This window comes from Thamnophis elegans, chromosome 14 (assembly GCF_009769535.1).
Source record: "Thamnophis elegans isolate rThaEle1 chromosome 14, rThaEle1.pri, whole genome shotgun sequence".
Classification (NCBI taxonomy): domain Eukaryota; kingdom Metazoa; phylum Chordata; class Lepidosauria; order Squamata; family Colubridae; genus Thamnophis; species Thamnophis elegans.
The window spans coordinates 19,621,346-19,644,970 of NC_045554.1; the positions used below are offsets into that span (position 1 = coordinate 19,621,346).

The 23,625-nt window shown below is 49.3% G+C and overlaps 1 protein-coding gene across 1 annotated transcript; it reads left to right on the forward strand.

Annotated features, from left to right (window-relative positions):
- Positions 1-3: 3 nt before the first annotated feature.
- On the forward strand, positions 4-21,879 carry PALB2 (partner and localizer of BRCA2). Its single transcript, XM_032231042.1, is given in 16 exon segments — positions 4-79; positions 1,754-1,813; positions 1,957-2,056; positions 2,307-2,666; positions 2,668-3,453; positions 4,822-5,285; positions 6,845-6,928; positions 8,498-8,659; positions 9,515-9,600; positions 13,638-13,799; positions 15,979-16,095; positions 18,230-18,317; positions 20,333-20,404; positions 20,406-20,482; positions 21,075-21,222; positions 21,224-21,879. Coding segments are annotated over 16 exon segments (2,997 nt in total). The 5' UTR covers positions 4-31; the 3' UTR covers positions 21,407-21,879.
- Positions 21,880-23,625: the final 1,746 nt, after the last annotated feature.

Sequence of the window (23,625 nt, forward strand, 5' to 3'; positions counted from 1 at the left end):
ATGCGCCGCGGAGGCGCCCGGGAGAGCGAGGATGGAGGCTACTGCCTCGGCGGTTCTGACCCCGCAACAGAAGGCGCAGGTGAGCGGCGCCCCGGGGACCCTCCGGCCTCCTCCGCCTGCGGGACTTCCCGCCATATCGGAAAGGCTCGGGGTGGCTGAACTGGGCTGCCCCGGGCAGGGAAAGGAGGCGAGGGGGCTCTCTCCGGGGAGGCATTTGCAGGAGAGGGAGCCTTTGCTCTTCCTTGGGCTGCTGCAAGCCCTGGCGGGGGGAGGGAATCTGCTCCGTGCAGGAGGAGAGACCTTCCCCAGTTCAGGCAATTAAGCAGGTTGCTAAGCTGGGAACCGAAAACTCTTATTTAGTTTCCTACGTCGATTGGTTATTCAGTCTCCTATGACCATCATTTAATGGCCCCACGGTTTAATCCGTGGGGCCGGATGCTGGACGATTCCCAGACATTTAAAAATAATATGTGCACATCAAGCAGCACCCAAAACACCACCCCCCCCCCCCCCGAGTGTTCCGAGTACAATAAGCAAATCATTCATTCTGTTTCGATGCCCAATGACTCCCGGGGCTTCTGGACAGTTTACAGTTGTTAAACTTTTGGAAACAAAGAATAACACCCCCCCCCCACCCTCTCCAAATAGCACAAGTCAAAACAACAATGATATCAAAGGAAAAATCGGGAGGGAAACAAAACTTAAGGGGTGTCAGTCGTCCTTGCCAAAGACCAGTGAGAGAGAGAGAGAGGCTTGGCTTTCCAAGGCCCTTCAAAACGCCCATCCCCTGTTCAGGTTTTGGGGAGGGGGGATCCCATTCTAGAGAGCTGGCACTGCTCCAGAGAAGGTACGCTTGCAGGATCTAGGCAGAGGGCATCAGTTAATTGGGGGCACCAGGAATGTGCCAATCATGTCTGATGAACCAGGCAGAAGCAGGGGAGCCAATTAGCCAGGACCCATATATGGAGTAAGGCTGCTTAAGGACACCCATCCATCCCTCTTGTTACCTCTGAGGTCCAGAACAGTAGAGTTGTCTGTCAGAACATGGGGAACATTCCCAGGTACTTAAAAAGTCAAGTAGATCCATACTCCATGCTCTGAAGGGATCTAGGGTGTTCTTAAATTTCATGTCCACCAAAAAGTGATCTGAGAATAACAAAGCAGTGCTCCACTATGCCCTCCCTCTTCAGGTCCTCAGGCTTTCTGCCCTGAAGACCAAGCCCAGCCCTTGGGGCTCCTTCCAGTCGGGCCAGGTGACATTGAGTATAAACGCATGGAAGCCAGAAAATCCTGTCCTTGTCTGTGGAGCTCATAATGCTAGAAACGAGTTATCAGGTTATGTGAAATTTCTGGGAGCGCATGTGCTTGCCTTCACTCGTCAAATCAAACCTAAATAAAGGCAACTGGGACTTCGTTTTTCTTTTCACATCACCTCCAAGAAGCTTCTTCAGCTCTGACTGGATGGTGGGGATGGAAGGAGTTATATTCCTTGCATTCAAAAGGATGCGAATGACCAGCTGCCTGCAGGAGTATAAATCCATCCAGTCAGAGCCGAAGAAGCTTCTTGGAGGGATGGTGATGTGAAACCGCCTTCAAAGAAAAGCCAGAAAGTCCAGTGGCCTCTTGAAAAAGCACCTTTGGGATCACTGTGACCTGGAGGACAGAATCTCCATAAACATGGTTGCTGTCTAGTCCTTTCAATTAGTTTTCAAGTTAAATATGCCAATTATTTAGCAATTGCTTTGTCTTCCAGCTGAAAGAAAAACTGGCCGTGTTGAAAAGAGAATACAACAAAACATTCCACAGGCTGCAGGTGGGTAAATGAAAGGGATTCTCTGCTGAAGGACAATCTCATTGGGGGAAGGCTTGTGGGGCAGAAATCAGCGGAAATTGACTAATGTCATATTGACTAATAAGAAAAGTAACGTGGCTGCCAACCTTCTTTTGTTTCCACAGCGTGCCGAGAGAGCTGCAAAGGTTAAAAATCACATCAAGAAAACAGTTGCAGAGCAAAACCGGCTGCTTGGGCAGGAGGAAGCTGTGAAGAGCCCTGCAGGTAACCCTGAGACAGCCTCTGTTGGGCTCCTTGTAGAAGGAATTGGGGTGAGGGCCTCCAATGGGTCTTCAGAGGTAGTGGGGTCTAGTTGACTCCCTCTGATCAGACCTGCTTGGCACCTCTGGGGATGCCAGGCCCTCCTTTTCTAGCCTCCCCTCCCTTTTATGCTCTGGGTTACGGAGGCTCATTTCTGCTGAGCTCTGTGCTCCCCAGGGGAAGAGAAGCTCCCCAAGAACTTTGTCCTTTGCAGGAGACATCAGTCAACTATCTCCAGAGACCCCGGAAGAGGGTCAGGCTGGAACGTCCTGCCTAGGCAGTACCGCAGAAGCCACCCCTGTCCTCTTTAAATCCAGGCCCTTTGAAGGCAGCTTGCCAGAAACATTAGGCTCTGGAAGGATCCATCAATCTGGCCGGAGGGTGCTCTTTAATTCTACAGAGCCGCCTCTGGCGAGGAACTGCAGCTACACCAGTGGAACCGCCAGAGAGCAGAGAGGAAGGCTTCCCCTGGGCCAGAGGGGAGGAAGGGCGTGGGAGGGGCATGGAGGACAGCATGAGAGGGACACAGACCGAGGCTCCGAGTCCCCAGCTTTGACCTGGCCAGGGGAGCCCGCCCGAGACCTCCCTGCAGGCTGGCCAAGCAGGAAGGGGCGGTGCTACTCCTACAATGTCAGATGCAGACTCTGAAATGGGCATGCTGGTGCAAACTGGCAGTCCCGGGGCAATGCCAGAGCTTTCTTCTTTCCTGCCACACACCAGACGAGGATCTTCCCTTCAGCCCCTGAGCCAAGAGAGCTTTTCTGGACGGGAGGACTCGGCTGCTGCCAGGGCTTCCTTATGTGCCAGGGTGCGGAACAAGCAGAAGGGGGAGGAGCAGCCTGGCTGGTGGGGCAAGGAAGATCCAGGAAGCTTGGCGGACTCAGCAGTGACCCCTGGCGCTGCTCCAGGAGACAGGACTGTCCCCGATTGGCTCAAGGAGGACTTGAATGACGGAGACCCCTCCGGCGAGAAGACAAGTGTGGAGGACGGAGGGCCCAGCCTTGGGGTGGGGTCGCCTCCCGTGGAAGGAGTTACCCCCAGTAAGGAGGGGCTGAGCTCTTGCACGGTGGTTGAGGGACTCATGTTTCCCCTTGAGTATTATGTGCGCATGACACGGAGACTCTCCAGGCGCCAGGAGGAGGTGAACTTGGAGGCGGTCATGCAGAGCCAGCTGGGCAAGGGCAGAAAGGGCTGGAGGGTGGCCCACAAAGAGCAGGTGGCGAATCCGGCCCAGCCCTCCCAGGAGCCCCCCAAAAGTGACGATCGACTGAGCTCAACCCCCAGTATGGCAGGGGAGCCTCTGGCTCCCCAGCTCTCTTGCCAAAGAACACCGGGTCCAGATGCAGCCAGGGCAGGAGAAGGCTGAGGAGGAGGAGGAGGACCCAGCAGAGGACTTCCTTCAGCACAGGTCAGTTGGAGAACCTGAAGGATCGTTCCCCCTTCCCCATCCCCCTGAGCATTTGTTCATCCTGCAAAGGATTTCCTAGGGGGAGAGAAAAGGGCTTGCGTGGAAAGAAGGCAGCAGTGCTCACCCTGGGGCAGCTGCCCAACCCCCACCCCCATGGACAGCAAGCACAGAGGCAGGGAGGGGCTGGAGGGGCCAGTGGCCAGCCTGAGCCAGGGAGGGCCTGAGCTCTTTACCCAGCAGTGGGAGAAGCCCAGAAGGTGGCGGTGGGGTGAAGCTCCCTGAGCAGACCAGGGATTCCCCTGGCTGGTCCCGCAAGGTGAGACCCTTTTCCCCTTGGAAACCCCGGTGGTCTCCCTGAGATGTAAGGCAAGGGTGTCGGGGTTCCAAATAGCACCCAAAAGTAAATCAGAGTCCAAGGCAAAGTATTGCTCAAAGTTCCAGTTTGGCACATCTGGGAAAACCCAAATCTGAAAGCTTCCCGGTTTTCCCCCACCCAGTTGAAAGTTCAAGATCTTGCCCCTCCCCCCCCCCCTTACTCACAAGTCCATCCCATGGTCCAGTCTCCTACTGCTATGCTGGCAGTTCAACCCATCCAGTTCCAGTCAGGTGCAGAGGTGCAAAGACAAAGGATGACCTTGGCTTTCTAGAAATAATTTTGTTATGGCTACCTAGCATCTAACAACCTCCCCCCCCCCATTTTTCCCACACTAGAAAATGCAAAGTAGAACAATAGGAAGTGTGGCAGGCCAAGATCCAAAGAAAAGAGGCTGCAGGCCTGACACAAGGGGGTCCTCCCACAGCAGCTCCCCAGGCGGTCTTCCTGCAGAGCTTACTCTGGGTTGGGCGGAGGGCAGAGCCTCCCAGGCAGGCTGAATGGAGCCTCATCTCCCAGGACTCCCTATTGGCAGGGGCAATCAAAAGCAGCCAGTTGAAATAAAGGCATGTGCAGCCCACTCCCTTGGGCGTCATTCAAAGACCCAGAGCGCCTCTGAGCAAGGGTTTTCGCGACGCCTGGGGGATGAGTGTCTCCCTCCTGTCTCTGTAGAGAGGAACGAGGGGTGGCCTTTAAAGTCAATTCTTTTGAGGGGCTCAGAATTGAGTTTGGGTCTTGCAGGTTCTTTTATTTTTCTCCATGTGTGCAGGCAAAGGACGCAGCCCACCAGTGGGCTTCCCCCGGCCCGCTTCTCCTGGTCTCCGATGTTGGAGAATTCTGCCGCTGCTGCTGCGGCTTTCCCTCTCCTTCCCCCGGGTGTGGAGGTGTCCCGCCCTCGGCTGGCTGCCCCCCGTCCTTCCTCACCAAGAGTTCCACCTTCCCGATAAGATTTCGGCCACCTGAAGTTCAAGAAGCTCAACGTCTGTCCCATGAAGCCGCTGGGGATCTGGGATGCTGGGGGATCCAGCGAGGGTCCTCTGAGCCCACCTGGGGGGGCTCCTCTCGAGGAAGGAGCAGCGTCGGGACAAACCCTCCTGTCCAGAATGAGGGGGACCCCCTCGGCTCTTTCCTCCCGTGTGTTGCTGCTCTCCCCAGCCTTGGACGGTGGGCAGAGCCTTTTGCAGACCCCTGATTTCCCCCTGGTGGGGGCGACCCCAGCACTCCTGGAGTTCTCCCCAGGCGCCCTTGGGGCCTCTCCTTCGCAAGCAGCTGTGGCCGTGTCTCCTGACCCAGGAAGGGGCATAGGGGAGCTTCGCTCGCCGGGCCCAGCTGGAATTGACAGGAAGGTGGGGGGAGAAGCCACCGGCCCATCAGAGGAGCCACAGGAGCGGGACAAGGAGCCCCCCAGGCAGGTAAAGGGGGTGCATGTGGGAGGCCCAGGTAGCTGAGGTGAGACAACCACCTTGGGGGATGCAAAGAGGGCCTGGAGATGCCACAGATGAAATGAAGGTCTTTATATGCTGTGGAGCAGGGGTCTCCAACCTGGGCAACTTTAAGACTTGTGGACTTCAACTCCCAGAGTTCCACAGCTTTGTTGGTTAAGGTACTCTGGGAGTTGAAGTCCACAAGTCTTAAAAGTTGCCCAGGTTGGAGACCCCTGATTTATAGTCATTATAGTCGCTTGCTAACTACCAATATTCTAACTACCAGTATTTTTAAATCATGATTTTAGGACATCTATCTATAAATAGATAGATAGATGTTTTATATTATAAACTATTGCATGCAATAATGCTGCATTACTTTGTGTTTTTATAAAGTATCTGATGCTATCAAGCAGAGGTCTGTCTCCAAACTTGGCCACTTTAAGACTTGTGGACTTCAACTCCCAGAATTCCATCATGGCTGGCTGGAGAATTCTGGGAGTCCACAAGTCTTAAAGTGGCCACGGTTGGAGACCCCCTGTTGTGAAGCATGTCTCCTTGCACCCTCCTTGGCTGCCCCCCCCCCTCCTTACAGAAGGTCATTCCTGTTCTGTTTCTCTCCCTTCTGGCCTCAGTTTTTCCTTTGTCTCAACGGCGCTTGGCTGGTCATTTTGCTCTGTAGATTTTACTCTCCTTCTGGGCGTCAGACTCCCTGCTTGTCATGGTCAGTGCCCGCCCCCCGCCCTGACTTTATTGGCTGCCCTTATAGCCAACAAACTGACTTCTTGGGGCAGCTGAATCACCGGCTGGTGTTTTAGAACTCCTCCTCGACCCTCGCTGAACAGTTTGACATGGCTGTTGGGCTTCTGGAAAGGAATGTTTTATTTTGACAAACACATTCTACTTCTCACTATTCCCCCTCCCAATTACCCCACTGATGAAACAGCATAGCAAAAGGAAAGGGAGTGGCAGGCCAAAGATCCTGGAAGGAACATGACTGCAGGCCTGACAAGGGAAGCAGCCTGGCTTCTCTGGGCAAAGCCTGTTTTAGGGTAGCTGGCGGCTGCAGCTCAAAGCCTTGCACATTCTGGACCACCGTCTTGCCTTTCTGAGGAGTTGAGTTCCGTTGGTGAACTTTCCTGCCTGCCACCCTTTTTTCCATCAGTCCCAGAGGTGAGTTCCTACTGGTTCGGCCGAATAGGTCGCTGGAACTGGCAGGAACCCAGCCCTGCCACCCACCCCCCCAAACTGGCTCTCTCGGCACCCTACCTTTTTTAGTATTCAGGGATGTGCCTTGAGTGCTTGATGCGTAGCGTGCATGAAGCGCGCAAGGCACATCCCTGAGCGAACCAGCAGTAGCAGCAGCCGGAATCTACCCCTGGTCAATCCCAAATGAAGAACCCCCCCCTCCGGCGATGGAGCCTGGTGTCCCCTGCAGGACAGGCCCTCCCCTGCTCTTTCTGGGGTGTGGAGGGAGCCGCGTTCCAGAGGGCCCCAGGGGAGTGTGATCTGGGTAGGGCGTCATTTCTTGCCCTTTGTCTCCCCAGAGCGGCCCAGCAGAAGAGCTCCAGGGGGAGGCACCAGCAGCCACTGCGAGAGAAGGCAACCTGAAAATGACTTCAAAGCTGAAGGTTAAAGGAGAAAAACAGTTAAAGGCATTTTTGTATCATGTGACACCCAGGGTTGCTCTGATAACGGAGTGCCTGTGGCACCCATCCTGCCCTGGGGGAAGCTCTTTCCTCTGGAAGCAGACAGAGCCTCCAGGCCAGGACTGGGCTTCACCTGCAGGGACAGCCACAGACCTGGGTCGCTCTGCCTTTGACTGGGCTGGCACTGCAACTGAGCAGGCGTTTGGCAGAGTGGGGCTCTTTCCAGCAGCAGCCCAGCCCTTCCTGGGTTCCGTGACGGAATTGCCCTGGGGCAGGCGCAGAAGGAAACGGAGGTGGGGTGGGGTGCATGGACTACAGTTCTTGCGGCTTTTGCTGGTCAGGTTCCCTCCTGAAGGGGAAGGGATGTGGGGGACAGAAGACGCTTGTTTTGTCTTCAGGCAAGCCTGGAGATGCCCGGGCCCTGCAGTGACCATGGGGCCCAATGGCTTCTAGGTGCAGAGACCTACGGAAGCCTGTCTGCCAACTAATAATCATTGGCTTATTTATTGCATTCCTTTACATCCTTCTCCCCTCCTGGGTGGGATAAAAACAAAATGTCATAAAGGTTATGGTTTGACTTATGGCCAAAATGGAATTTCCATCAGATGACATGACGGTCAGAGGTTGATGCAACCAACCCTATTTTATGACAGCTTTTGCAATGGTTGTTAAGCAAAACGAGCCCAGCAGTCATTGAGAGCCAATTCTGTGATCGTTAAGCGAATCCACTGCCTGCCATGGGTGCGTTTTGGCAGAAATCAGAAGTCTACAGCCGTTCCCAGCAAGAGGGGGGGGAGTCCAATTGTGGTTGTGTGACTGGGATGCTGCAAATGGGCGTAAATGCAGGACATGGTCCAAGTGTCCAAAGTGTGGTCACATGACTGGGGAGGGGGCTTCTTTTGGAACTTTGAATCTGGGACATCAGTGCCTTTCGTGGGGTCTATTGTAACTTCCATCAGTCTCTGAGTGACCGATCATAAGGTGAGGATTCCATGCAATGTCTCATGAAAGACAGGCCACAAAAGCATTTTCATGACTGCCTTCAAAGCCCATCCTGCACAAGGCCAAGGAAGCCATCGGTCGCAGGCCAGAGCAAGAAGTCCAAGCGGGTTGGGTCCAGTGGTGGGTTGCAGGCGGTATGCCCCGCTAAGGGAGTACCAGAGCCTGCCCGGAGTACCGGCTACCGTTCCAGTACTGTGCTCCGGAGGGCCCACCTGCCCACCCGCGCTCCTTACCTGTCATTTAAGCCTTTGGCACCTACGCACACGGCGCATACAGCACCTGCACGATGCTCCGCCGAGCAGCTGGAGCGTCGCAGAGGCGTCGCAGGCAGGTATGACGCATGCACGCCATGCGCGTCCATGTGTACCAGTTGGAACAGGATCTGGAACCCACCACTGGTTGGGTCCCTCTGGTGAGGCAGGGCCCTTGGGATTGTGCGGGTGGGCCTGCCTGGGCTGTGCCACGCAGGGAGCTCTGGCTCTCCGTGCGGTTGGCTCTTGCTGGCCTCAGCTCCTCCGAATCATCCTGCCTCCCCCCGCTGCCCCTCAGAACGGCTCCGGCTCCTGCTTGGTGGACATGAGCGCTGTGTGGTGGGAAGCAGCCGACTTCGCAGAATTGTGCATTGTGACAGCTGAGGAAACGTCCATTTCTCTCTGGAGACCTCTGGACCTTGGCCAGTGGGGGATGGTGCACACCTGGCACTTTACAAAGGTAAGCGAGGCCGCTGCTGGGGAGCACAATGCCGCCCTGGGGCTGCTGCTGGGGGACGTCCCTGTCTCTCCCACCCACCCCTCCAGCTGCAGTCATTTCGGCCGGAAGCCTGGTGAAAGATTCAGCACTGACTCCCGATTAGCAAAATTGTGGGTGTCGCTTGGCTACGTGGCCCTTTAATGTCTCCAGGGCTCTGAATGGTTTCTTTTTATGACAGGGAAAAGCTGTAAGCTTTAGAAGAATAGATGTCCCGACAATATAATATGCACAACATAAAATATCATATACAATAATGCAGCCTTTCTTTGTGTTTTTATAAAGTGTCTGATGCTATAAAGGTATAAACTAAGTTTGTATTATTCTATGTATATGTGCATATATGTATGTGTGTGCATACTCCAGAAATACGGTAATTGTGTGTATATATATGTATGTATGTATGTATGTATGTATATACACACACACACACACACATATATATATATATATTACCATATTTTTGGGAGTATAAGACGCATCAAGATTTTGAAGAGGCAAATTAAAAAAAAAGTTTTTGCATTCTGCAGACCTCCCAAAAACGGGTCTGTTTTTCGCTCATTCCCCCTCCCTCCGGCCCCCAGGAACTCTCTGAAAGCCTCCTAAAGGCTACGCATGGCCATTTTTGCAAAGGGGGCTGGGTTTTGGGAGGCCAAAAATGCTGTATTCAGTGTATAAGACGCACCCACATTTTCAGCCTTTTTTTTGAGGGAAAAAGGTGCGTCTTATACAGCGAAAAATATGGGTACATGCCCTCAGAAGAGGGAGAGGTCTGGCCCAGAAGGGAAGGGCTGTTGATCCTGCTGCTCTCTTTTCCAGCTTCCAGTTCTCCAAATAGTTCCCCTCTCGGGGGCTCACAGTGTGGTGTGCGCAGTGCTGGGGCGCCTGGAGACAGCCGAGATAAGGTAAGTGTGGATTATGCAGTTTAGCTTGATAGAGTTTGCAGAGGTGGCAAAATTGACTGCTCCTGTTAAAGGACACAATTTTGTTTCTGTTTGGAAACCACTTTTGGACTTTGTGCTTGAGGTGGAAAAAATGAAACTTTGATTGTGGGTTTTGCCAATGAAATAGGTTGTTGTTATAGGAATGGCTCTCATTATATTAATCGAATTGAATTTATTAAATTTCTATGCCGCCCAATCCTGAAGGACTCCAGGCGGCTTACAGAAATAAAAAAGAAATTAAAAGAACTTAAAAACAATAGGACACACAAAGTTAAAAAAGGGACGCAACAAACACCCAATCAGAAGGCCTGCCGGAAAAGCCAGGTTTTAATGGCTTTGCGAAAGGCCATGACAGTGGGGATGGCCCAGATCTCTGGGGACAGCTCATTCCATATGGCCGGAGCGGCACAGAGAAGACCCTACTCCTAGGGGCCACCAGCCGGCATTGTCCCGCTGAAGGCACCCGGAGAAGGCCCATCCTGTGAGATCTTATTGGTCTAAGGGAGGTATGTGGCAGAAGACGGTCTAGTAGGTACCCAGGTCCTAGGCCATGTAGGACCCCCAAATTGCGAACCCTCTCTGAGGGGGGCAATTTTTCTCCCCCCAGGGTTAAGGACGGACTGGATGGACTGTCCTTAGGGGGCAACATCCACAGCCATTCGGTCTTGTCAGGATTGAGTGCCAGTTTGTTCACTCCCACCCAGACCCTAACAGCTTCCAGGCACTGGCACATCACTTCCACCGCTTCACTGATTTGGCACGGGGCGGACAGATACAACTGAGTATCGTCCGCATACTGATGGTATTTAATCCCGTGCCGGCGGATGATCTCGCCCAGTGGCTTCATGTAGATGTTAAACAAGAGGGGGGACAGGACCGACCCCTGCAGCACCCCATAATTGAGGGGCCTAGGAGTCGACCTCTGTCCTCCGACCAATACCGACTGCAACCTGTCGGAGAGGTAAGAGGACAACCACCATAAGACGGTGCCTCCCACTCCCACCTCTTCCAGCCGTTGCAGAAGGATACCATGGTCGATGGTATCGAAGGCTGCTGAGAGGTCAAGGAGCACAAGGACAGAGGAATGCCCTCTGTCCCTGGCCCGCCAGAGATCATTGGTCAGTGCAACCAAAGCGGTTTCGGTGGAGTAACCAGGCCTGAAACCAGACTGAAAAGGGTCTAGATAATCTGCTTCATCCAAGGTCTGTCGGAGTTGGAGGGCCACCACCTTCTCAACAACCTTCCCTAAGAACGGGAGGTTGGAGACTGGGTGATAGTTTTTAAAAATAGCTGGGTCCAGAGAGGGCTTCTTGAGGAGGGGTCTCACCACCGCCTCCTTAAGAGGCCGTGGAAAGGATCCCTCCATCAGGACTCTGGACTCTGGAGCCAGCCTCATGTTACCTCCCTGCTGGTTGAGACCAGCCAGGAGGGACACGGATCCAGTAAACAGGTGGAGGCATTCATCGCTCCCATGGCCTTGTCCACTTCATCAGGGGTGACAAGCTGGAACTCATTCCAGAAAGTCTGAGCAAGACCCTCCCTCGGCATCTCGGCTGGTTCTGTCCAAATGGAGTCCAGGTCTGTCCGAATCTGAGCGATTTTGTCCGACAGAAACTGAGCACTTCTGCTTGTGTACTCAGTGGGGGAGGCACCAGGTCGTGCCCTCAATCCTCTTAGATGCACTCCCAGTCACTCTCACATACATACCCCACTAAAATCCATTTAAAACATATAAAAATACAATGGTATAGTAAAAAGTAATTAAAATTAGGTGGTTTCATTCATCCAACAATCACACCATACACTCCCCATACACAAAAATTGCGCAGATCTTAACAAAGGTACCACTCAAGTGGGATAGTGCAAAAATCGTGGTCGGAAAAGTAGAAAGTTGAGGTTTGATGCTTTTATCTTATTCTACTACACCAAAAGGAGGTGGACATCAACACTTTTTCTTTCTTTTCTCCCTTTCTCCTACATTTTTCTCTTCCCCTTTTCTTCCCGTAATTTCCCATCATTTTCTTTTGTATTTTTCATTTTTTATATAAACTCTCAAAAGATTTGAGGCTGGTTATGCATTTCAGCAACGGAGTCTAATGAATCCTGAGATGCTTAGAATGCTGTGGGCTTTCGTTCTCAGAGTTTCACCAAAATTGGGTTTGCTGTGATTATTTTTCCTTGAACCAAATCAGGCCATTAGGTCCAATGCATGAGAGGAGCAGTTTGCTGCTTTTGTGTATTTCAAGCAATTGTATACAACTTTGCATTTAATGGATGTGACCCTTTGCACAAGACAAAGCACCTGAAGTTTCCCTGGTTTTGTTTCTGCAAATTCTGCAAATTTTCCTCCATCTCATTCCTACCATAAATATTAAATGAAATAATGATAGTTACATTTTTTTCTTTTTTCTGATCCTGTAAATCCATTTTTATCTTGGTGGAGTCGGGGTGATTGAACAGAGCTGAGAATTTACTGGCTGGATGCCCTTCCTGACACCTATGTGGAGTTTGCAGCAGATTATTTTCTCTTTGCACTGTGATAAACTTGTCCCAGCCTAGAGGATAAGACTCTTTCTCAGCAGGGAGAGCCTCTGTGGAAAGCACCCCTTTGCTGAGCCTTCTGTTGTCTCTGCTACTATGCAGGGTCTTGCTGACCATCTGGGGGGATGGGGGATGGGCATGGAGAGATCAGGAGGACATGAATGAATGTCCTTGGAACATCCCAGCCCAGATCAGCCTCAAAGGGGTCTCAGAAGACCCTCCAATCACGACCCTGTTGGGAATCAAAGAGGACTCAATCAGGTAGCTTCTGGCCTCTTCTTGGGGTTGGGTCTGAGCCTGTCTCTCCCCATCCAGAACCAAACACTTCCAGGTACCAGGACAGGACTTTCGCCATGTCTCTCCTTGGGCTAGGGTGGAGAGGGACAACTGGACATGGTCAGCACGTGAATGCTCCCTCACCCTAAGCTGGTGGCAAAATGAAACATTCCTTATTCCCTGTAATCTTATTGAAACTCCAGGGTCCAAATTTGCCATTTATAGGTTTAGCGTTGCAGATGGAAAGCCTTTGACGGGCAAGTTCCCTAGCCTGTTTTTATTTTTATTTTTTTATTTTTAACAAAAAGTGTTTTATTAGATAAACATTAAAAGCATTAGACATAGTGCGACATTTCTGGCATAAACGTTTCCATATAGTGATTAGATCTTACAACAATTACATTTTATATCCATTACATAAGTAATGGATACCTATCCATTGATCCTTTCTTTTATATAATTACAAATACATATCCGATTTCTACCTATCACACCTTCTTAATACCATATTTTCCAATTCTTAACTTGTCTCTGTTTTTCGGTCCTGGCCTTTCCCCCTCATTTCTAACCATCGGTACCATTTTTATGGTAAAAACCAGCCAGGTTTTTTTTTTTTTTGTTGTTTTGTTTGCAATAGCATGTTGGTATTTTTATTGGTGTACTACTCCCATCTTACAGCTTTCCTGCATAGCTGTAAATGGATAGCCCCTTGTTAACAGGTTTTGATGTTGCATGGTAAGCTGTCACTCTGCTTCGCTTACTTACTGTCGGCTGCCATGGAAACGGGGAGGGTGGGGGCTTGGTATTTGGGATGGGAATAAATGGTACAGGAGTGAATGGAAAAGGGAGCTTTCTTCTGCACATGCTGGTGGCCTTTGGACTTGGTCAAGGCCAACCATCCTGCATACAAACCTGATGATGCCTTTTGGAGATGCACCCCACATGACACCTAAGGGAGTTGCAGATTGGACACTGGGGTGGGGTCGTTGGAGGGATGGGGCTGGGTTATCATTTGATATGTATTTGTTCGCGCCTTCCTGGCTCAGATCTTGCTTTACTTTCGCTGCTATCTTTTATAACCAGTAAAAGTATTTTAATTCCATGAACAATGGAGTTGGGGCGTTTCTTTCTTGGTTATTGAGGGAGGCACGCCTGACACTAGCAGACTTCTCTTTTTCTAGGCTTTTGTTCCATCCTTCTGAAGATGGCTGCGCTAAGGAGGAGCTGCTCAAAGCTGGAAACATAAACGCCGTTCTGGGTCTGACCGATAGGAAGCTGGTCAGCAGCTGTTGGTCACTGCAAGGCCAAGACGTGGAAGTCTTTTCTTTCTCTGAGATGGGAAGGTGAGGAATGAAAATGGTCAACCTAATGATTTATTTTCTAGGGTGAAGAAGACAAAGATTGCGGCGAGGGTCCTTTCGGATCATAACCCAGTCTGGACGGAATTGGGAAGGGTAGTGCAGGCAAGAAGGTCTTGGAGGTCGAATGAGAGTTTACTTAGATATGAAAAGTATATTAATGATTGTAAAAAATTGCTATCTGAATACTTTGTTCTGAATACGAATAATGGTACATTCATGGAATTTGTAGGGGATGCAAGTAAAGCGTTTATGAGAGGAGTACTGATGAATATAAACAAAATACATAGACATAAACAAGGGGCAAAAACGAAAAGAATTGGAAGAGGAAATTAAAAGAAAAATTTGAAATGTATCCAAATTGTGTTATAGAGGGAAGGAGGTGTTTCAACAGGAGGCGATTTAAAAGGCATTCCGGGAATTTTTTTTTTTACAGAATTGTACAAAGGGGACAAAATTAAGGGTTTAGATATAGACAGATACTTAGATAAAGAGATAATACCCCTAGTTAGAGAAGAGTACAGGCAAAAGTTGAACCAACAAATAACCTCTGGGGAAATCCTGCAGGTAATCAAACAACTAAGATTAGGAATAATGTAAACTGCTTAAAGTTTGTGTAACAGCAAGAAGCTGAGTTCAACGCAGAGATTTTACTGACTTTTTTTTCTTTTTTCTTTTTTTTTTTTAATTTCCTTGGTTTAATATATTTTAGACTGTGTTTGATAAAAAGCTATACCGTGTACGGGCTCTGGGAAGTTGGGGGGGGGAGGGAGGTGGGTCCTAGGGGGGGGAGGGGGGAAATATAGTATGTGTTAGATTTTAAAGTAACATGATTGCACTTGTATACTGTTGCTTTTTTAATTCTAGTGTAAAAATAGGAAGCTGAATATATTGATAGATAGTAGAAATACACCGAAGGGAGGAGCAGAGGGAAAGAAGAAAGAGGGGAGAGAGGGTGGGAGAGAGGATCGGAGGGAGGGTGAGATGGAAGGGAGGAGTATATTGGGAGAGAGGAGTGATAGAGGGGGAGGGGAAATAGGGTAGAGGGGAATGTTGTAGGGGAGAAAGGAAATTGGAGGGGGGGTGAAAGAAAGGGTGTATGGAGGGTTGAAGTGGTATATTGGGTTTGTATTTTGGGGAGTATTGTTGACAAGGATGGCTGTGTTTATTGCTCAATGTTATACGGCCCCGGTTATGCACAGTATATATGTGACTGTATGAAATGAAAATGAAAATAAAACATATTTACAAAAAAAAAATAAAAAAAAATAAGAAAATGGTCAACCTCACAGGGAAGATCACCAGTTCAGAAGTCCTCTGAGAAATAGATAAGATCAATGCAGCAGGGAAATTGAAATGAGGATTTGATCTGTGCAAGCGAGTAATAATTGGGCTGAGCATGTTGGCAGTGAATTCATTTTCCATGCTATAAACCAGGGGTCCCCAAATTTGACAACATAGCTGGCTGGAGAATTCTGAGAGTTGAAGTCCACAAGTCTTAAAGTTGCCAAGTTTGAAGACCTCTGCTATAAACTGAAAATCATGAGAAACTGCTGCTTTTGCAGGAGTCACGGGGGGGGGGGGGGGGGGGGGGGGTGGGGGCCTTGGATGATCTCTTCCCTAACGCCATCACTCTGCTAAACACCTAACTCCCTCAGCACTGTCCTATGCCTAAAGATATTTACCCATGTAGGAGGGCCCTATTTGTGTTACCCTTCTCATCTTTCCTACTACCTTCTATTGATTAGGATTAATCACTTCTTTGTATCTTATGAATTATTATTGTATCTTATGACTTATGATCTATGACTTATCACTTTGTTGTTTGTATGTACACCGAGAGCTTTTACACTGGAGACAAATTCTTTGTGTCTCCAATCATATTGGCCAATAGTGTTCTGTTTCGTTCTGTTCTATCCTATCCTATTCTCTCATTATGTCCCATTCTGTCCTATCCCATTCTATTTATTTTATCCTATCCCATCCCATCCTATCCCATTCTACCCTATTCTATCCTATTCTATCCCATCCCATCCTATCCTATTCTATTAATATTCTACTCTACTCTGTACTATAGTAATACTCTACTCTACTCTACCTCTCTATTCATTTTCTATCCAACAAACAAGACTCTGCAAACCAGGAGAGCCTCTATGTCTTGCAGGAGCCATAAAAGGGGGGCTTTGATACCCCCAGAAGAGACCGTCTTGGCTTTTGCCCATGTGGCTGGACTGCAGGAGGCTCTGCTTGGAATGACTGCCATGAACTGCATTGTGCTCTGGTGAGCCCACAGGCTGCTCTGTGGAACTTTCCTCCGGCCCAGCTATTTTCCTTAATTAAAATTCTGACAGTTCAACAAAGATGTTACAGTAGATAACACATAAAAATGTATGTATAAACTATATTGCTATTGCAAAAAAAAAAAAATGCTCAGTGCATAAGTAGAAAATGGAAAAGTAATTGAAAGGGGGTGGAGAAGTGAAATAATTGGGGAAAAAAAGAAATTGCAGAAACTAGGAATAAAACAAAAATTCTAATATCTCAGTACAAAAGTTTTAATTATGTATACATACAGGTTTTTTGCAATTCAGATTTTACAGATTGCCTTAGCCTGAGACCATGCAGAACTAAATATTGTCCTGTCCAGCCTTGCCTCTCAGTTGAAACTCAGTATTTGAAGAGTTGACATGTTCCGTTGAACCAAAATAAACATTGATTCAGAGTTGGCATTCAGCAGGTTCTCACCAGTTCTGGGGAACCGGTAGTGGAAATTTTGAGTAGTTCAGAGAACCAGTAAATCGTACCCTGACTGGCCCCGCCCCCATCTATTATCTGCCTCCCGAGTCCCAGCTGATTCTGAGGAAATGGGGATTTTACAGTATCCTACCCCTGTCACGCCCACCAAGCCACGCCCACCGAACCGGTAGTAAAAAAATTGAATCCCACCACTGATCTGATTCATATTTCCAGAAGGATTCTGTCACCCTTATATATCAAATTTCAGAATTAAAAAGCTCCCTTTTTAGTTTAGCAGTGCCTAGAGGTGTGTGAGAGCCTTAACTTCCTTCCTAAACCTAGTTCATCACAGCAATAATATCTAACTTGCTCCCTGGACTTGTGAGTGCTGCATCACTGGAGGTTTCCGAGAAGAAATTGGTCAGCCATTTATCCAGGATGCTATAAGTCTTAAAATTGCCAAGTTTGGGAACCACTGCTATAAGGCTTCAACCCCCTTTGGCAGGGGGGTTGAACTAGACGATCTCCAAGGTCTCTTCCAGCCCTATGATTCCCTGCAAGGAACTTTCAACCCGATGTGACCATAACATCTGTGGCATAGAATGGATGACGGCTCACCTCTTTTGAAAATCCTTTGAAGAGTCCAGCAGATAGGAACAAATATTTGTGCTGAATCAAATGAGTTTTTAAATTCATTACAGAGGAAGAAATGAATTAGGAATGCCTAATTTCATTCATATTAAAAACAAAGAGAACTTGAACATATTTACTGGAATCCCTGCAACTGCCTCAATATACGGAATGTCTCGAGAGCCTCCGTCTGACCTTCTATATAGCCAGCAGACTTGTTTGGGATGCCTGAAATGCTCACAATGGGATCTGAGAGACTCCACCTTCCTTCCTGGTGTCCCACCTGCCCTAACATAGATGTTTAGAAAAGAAAGACCCTCGACTGCATTTGGTTGAATTGATCGGCTCTTTTACTAAAGTTAAGTGGTGGCAGTGAAAGTGAAGCTAGATCTGAGCATTCTGGCACAAAGGTTACACTTTTTCTCCTTTCCCTGGCCCCCCTCCCCCCGCCGTCTCCCGACCAGTCCCATCAGTGTCCAATAATTTGATGTTTTGAGAACTGCTTGGCACCTCTTGATATAATGTTAGAGTCTATTCCCAGGCCAGGTGTCCTTGGCAGCTGGTTTATTCTGGTTTGGTACCTCTGGTTCTTGTCAGCTTGTCTCCCCCGCCCACCCCATTGTCTTCCCATTCCCATGCTCTAACTTTACTTCCTCAAATTCCTTCCCTTCTTGCCTTCCCTTCCTTAGTGAAGGGAAGAAGCTGAAGATGGCAGACGTGACACCTGGTTTTTCTGCTGGCTGATGCCATTTTTGCTGCTAGCCGATGCCATACACCTTTTTGTGCACAGCTTGTGCCCTTTGTCTGCTTTTAGCTGGGAAAAAGTGCAGGAGAGAGCAGGAAATTGCAACTGCTTTCCCCACTCCACTCCACTGTGACATCAGCTTCCTCCGTCGAGAAGCACTGATTTATCGGGATTGCTTATTTGATCGCTATTATACCTCTCAGGCTCCCTTCTCTGGTCTCTGCTGGGCTCGTCCTGGCCAGGCAGCTGAAGGACCGGAATTCCTCCAGGGCTGAGCTTATGGTGGCCTTTTTGCCTTCCACAGGAACCTGGGAACCGGGCAGCTGCTGAAGAAGATCCCGGTGGAGTGGTCTTTCCCTGCGTCCGTCTGCCACAAGGCCTACTCCGACTCGGTAGGTACCTCCGGTCCCCCCTGGGAAAGGCAGGGAAGCCTCTGGGGGCTTGTGGCCTTCCTGCGGCTGAGCTTTTCAGTCCCTGGCTTGGCTTTCTCTGAGAGCACCTTTGAGGCAGGAGTGAGAAGGTGGGGCCTGCATGTGCAGGAGCTCGGAATGAGAAGGAGGTGCGGCTCCTTTGGGAAGGGCAGGTAGTCTGTTTAGTGACCAAAGTTAGAATGGCACTGAAAAAAGGGACTTATGACCATTTTCCCACACTTACGACCTTTATAGCATCCCCAGGTCCGTGTGATCAAAATTCGGATACCCAACTCACATTATGACGGTCGCAGTGTCCCGGGGTCACGTGACCCCCTTTGTGACCTGGCAAGCAAAGTCAATGAGGAAGCTGGATTCACTTAACAACCCTATTACTCATTTAACAACTGCAGTGATTCACTTGACAAATGTGGCAAGGAAAGTCGTCAACTGGGCAAAACCCAGTCAACAAATTTCTCACAACGGTATAAATTTTGGGCTCTGTTTGTGGTCGTAAGTTGAGGATTGCCTGTACCCAGAGGCTGGCCTCTGTCCAGGGAGAAAAAAGATCGCTTTGGGCAGAGCTTTGATCTCCGAGAGTCACGTTGATAAGCAACAAGTTAGGTTAAAACCATGAAATTGCAGAGTTTTCTATGGATTATATTTTTAATTAAATTCATAGCCAAAGAGATGAGCATTGATGACTATTATCTGTCGCCGGGGGTCATGTCAGGGATATGGGGCAACGCCAGGCAGGAAAGCATTTGGAGGGGCTGCATTGGGTTGGTTGGTTTTTCCCCATTTGTCACATTTTGTCCTGAGCCCGGCTCAACTGAAGATATTTGGATGTCGTAGATATTTGGAGTTAATTTCTCAGAGGTGTGGAAGTGTTTGGAAGTCCAGGGTTTCAAGATTAATTATGTATTTGGGGAGATTGCTTTTAAATTCTGGTACCTGCAGTGGTTAGAATGCAGCATGGCAGGCAAACTGCCCACCGTGGCCTGAAGGCCATCCTGATGGGGCTCAAAGTTGACTCAGCCTCCCATCCTTCCAAGATCAGTAAAATGAAAACCCAGATTTTGGAGTCGGTCGGCAATAATGCTGGCATTGTCAACTGCCCAGGGAGCGCTATAAAGCACTGGAGTTATATATAAGCCTAAATGCTATTGCGGTGCTTCAAATCCTCTGAATGGAGAGGCCAGAAGCGGAGAAGGTTGGCATCATGTAACTGATGCATTCAGTGTCTGAACCAGTAAATCCATCTTATGACTCAATCTATTGAATCTGTTGACTAACATATAATTGAGTATCACGTTTCCTAAAATGCCCTAATTGATTCATGAGCATCGAGCCAAGTTTCAATACAAAACTAGTCATTTATAGGAGTACCGTTAGGCAAGGCCATTTTGCAGTCAGATCTGAGCTTTGTTTGCGTTATAGCTGAACTTTACCCCTGATGCTTTCTTCCGCAGTCTGTCATAAATCACATCCCCAATGAGGTGCACCCCTTCCAAGCCGATTGCAGTAATCTGAGATCCGACTGGCCGGAAAGTATGCGTGGAATGCGCTCCTCCCCCCTCACCTCACTACGACAACTTTAGGAGTTGACAGAGAGGCAGTTTGGTGTCGTGGTTAAGGGCAGTGGCACCTGAATTGTAGTCCTGCCTGATAGATGTAGAGGCCTTGTCCCATCCGCCCTTCTTAGCCCCAGGAAGGATGAGACAATGACAACCATTTCTGAAAAAGTTGGCCAACAGTCCCGCTGAGACCCCTCGGCAGCCTCACCTGAAGGCACCTGGAAGAGTAAAATCTGACCCTGTTCAAACAGTATCTTGAGTTTATAAATGGCCTCCCCTCAGTTGCCCAGCCCTCTTTGTGCAGACCCAGGTTCAGTGTTGTTAGGAGCTGCCCTGTGAATGTGTGTCTGAAGCATCCCGTGCTTATCTGATTGGCGGCAGAGCTGATGCCCCCCTGGTGTTTTCTGTCTTGCGGATCAGGGCCTCCTCTTCCTGGTCTTCAGCCACCCACACGCCAAAGACAGCCAGCTGCCTGAGAACCCCGCCTTCCAGTATGGTTGTGCTCAATCCCAAGACCGCCAGAAGCTCTGGGGTGATGCTCTTGCCCTGCCCCCCCGGCATCCAAGGAAGGCAAGTTGGGGCAGGAGGCGGGGGGCAGGAGGGTTGGCTGCTCAAAAACCCAGCTGCTTGTAGCCAAATTAATTTGACAATGGGAAACACACCACTCTGCACGCAGGCAAAGGAATCACGGCGCCAAGCAACCCCCTTCCCCCAGTGGAGGAAAGGGTTCAGAGCAAAAAGCTACTGGTTACCAGCTGGCTTCCCCCGGCCTGCAGTGCAGAAAATCCCCATCCGGTGGCCGGAAATGCACTTTGGGGGATGACCCTGCTCGGCCATAAACCTGCCATAAACACAACCGTCCGTCCCTCCCTAACTTTGCCCCTTCTTACCGGCGTTTTCTGGTGGCTGAGAGAGGAGGAAGGGCTGCCCAGATTACGCTCCATTGTGGGGTCTTCCGTTTACCACATTGATTTCTGCTTTACTTGAGCCTTCCTTTTTACACTTCTCTCCAAACAACCACCTTCATTCATTCCTTCATTCAATTCATATGCCGCCCGGTCTCCCCTGTGCCCGAGTCTTCTAAACCTGAGCCCCCAAGCAGGCAAGAGATGGGGGGCTCCAAAGCTGCAGCTTCCCAAACATGCTGTTTCTGGTCTTCCAGGTCCTTGGAGCGTGACGTGAGGGGCTCTTCGGCAGCAGCTGTCCTGACATCTGGCACCATCGCGGTGTGGGATTTATTTCTGGGGCAATGTACTGCGTTGCTGCCCCCCAACTCTGGAGGCAGCTGGTGCCTGGTCAGGTGGTCCAGTCACGGACACTTGCCTGATGGCTGGGCAAGAAGATGGTTCAGTTTACCTCTATAGGTACACGGGGGGCTCCACCTGGTTGAGAGGCCCACAGACCTGGCATCCTGCCTTCCAAGAAACTCTGGAGCCGAATCCCTCGAGGGCAGTGCCAGGGACACCCTTGAAGCTCATAATAGTAGCGCTGTGAAGTGCCATCAAGAAGATCCAGTTTTGGCAAAGGGACTCAGAAATGGGCGTGGTCACAATTCACCCTGGAATATTTCTTCTGCAAACAGGCCAGAATTAATGGGAGCTACTGGTTGGCTGCTGGTTTTGGCCTCTTTTGAAGCTGTTTGCCCTCACCTGTTAAAAGAAATGAAAGTTATAAAGCAGCTGGACACATTTCCTTGACAGTTCTTGAATACATGATGATTCTTTTGTAAAAGTTAGAAGTGACAGGGATAACATGACAGTAGAATGTTATTTTTCAGGCAGATCCATTCCTGATACTTTTTTAAGCGAATGCAGAGGAACATGTGAAGCGGCTTCTGTGCCTGTGAGTGGGGTTTGGAATTCATTCTGGATGTTTGCGTGCAGGACAGCTTCGGCTGTCTGAAACACACATACACAGGGATGCAAAAACATTGCCTAACGGTCATAACTCACTATGCAGCCTTTTGTAACAAGAACTGTGTGAGCCTACTCCCACACATGCCCTTCCTCCCCCCCTATGCTGTGCTATAGCTGTTTCCTCCTCCCCCTCCCAATGCCATGCAGCTTGAAATCTTCTGTACTCCCTTTTGCCCCCCTTTGCCCACCCTTTGCCATGATGTGACTTTCTATTGGTTTATTTCTGGAATGCTGTGAACTTTTCATTAGCTTACTTGTGCCATGTGTGATTATGACGCTGTAACTAACTTTTTCTAATAAAAGAGCCCTTCGAGGATCCTTCGAGGCTTTTGCTCATCCCAAGGAATTTCGTCTGGTGTTTTCCTTTTGATTAGGCAAGGACACATGAGCAGCCCACCAGTGTGGCGAACAACGCCGCAACTGGTGACCCCCGACGTGATCTTGCTGATCAAGCACGTCGTCTCATTTGGCACCCCCATTGCTTACCGGCGAAGGAACGCCCCTTGCATACCAGGACCGGCCGTCGCAGACGGAGCATCCTCCCAATCGTGAGTTATGGGGGCAGAATTCTCTAAGCCTCAGGTTGCGCACCTCCAAGAACTTAGAGAATTGGCCAAAACCTCAATATTAATCTTAAAAAACAATGGGAACTTTCTCCCCATCCCTTCGAAAAAAGACCTTACTGACCTTCTCAGGTATATTTATCAAAATTGTCCCACATATCCTGATAAGGGCTCAATTCGAATAGCCACTTGGGAAAAATTAGGGAAGTATTTCCATGACCCTCCAAGGGCACCAGGGAAAATACTTTCCACTTGGGGATCGTCATGGAATGTTTAAAAGTTCATGAACAAGCCGTGATGGGGGGACCAGACACCCCCCCGCCATATTTGGAAACCTCTTCACTAAATTCACACTCTGAATCCAAAGCTTCTTCCTCCCTTGTGTGCCCACCCTCAGCCCCTGAAGCTCCTCAGCATTCAGAAACACCACTGGCTTCTTCTGTGACATCCTTTTGTGAGGGTGCCATAGCTGCAGCTGTAAGGGAAGGTTTTCAAAAAGGGGACATCCCTTTAGAGGACGCTTCTGCCTGTTTCCAATTGAAATGATTCCGGACCCAAACAATCCGGGCCAAAATATTCCAAATTATGTCCCCATCCCTTACAAGGTTCTCAGAGACCTTAAGTCTGCTGTCTCCTCGTATGGGATCACCTCTCCGTATGCACAAGGGATGTTTGAAACCACAGCTAATACTTACACTATGACTTTAGAAGACTGGAAACTGTTGTGTGGTATGTTGATGACCCCTTCCCAACTTTCTATTTGGTCGTCTCAATATGCTCATGAAATTCAAAAAGCCATTCACAGGGGTTTACCTGCTCTTGTGACCGATGCCCATTTGTATGGCACAGGTGCCTTTCTCACGGCTCAACAGCAGGTTACCTCTCCAGCGGCTGCTTTTACCATAATTTCTCAAGCAGCCGTGGCAGCCCTGAAAAAGGTGGATGAGGCATCATCCGCCCCCTTAAATCTTTTTCAAAAATTATACAGGGCTCAAATCAGGCATACTCTGACTTTGTCGATGACCTGCAAAAGGCATTGGCACGTCAAATTGAAAATGTTGATGCTAAAAATGAATTGCTCATGAAATTGGCTTATGAACATGCTAATTCGATTGTCAAAAAGTTCTGCACCCTCTTGTGAGCAAACCTGATGCCACCATTGCCGACTACCTGAAGGCTTGTCGGGTGGTTGGCACTAACGCCCATAACATGGAAATTTGGGCATGGTCATTCA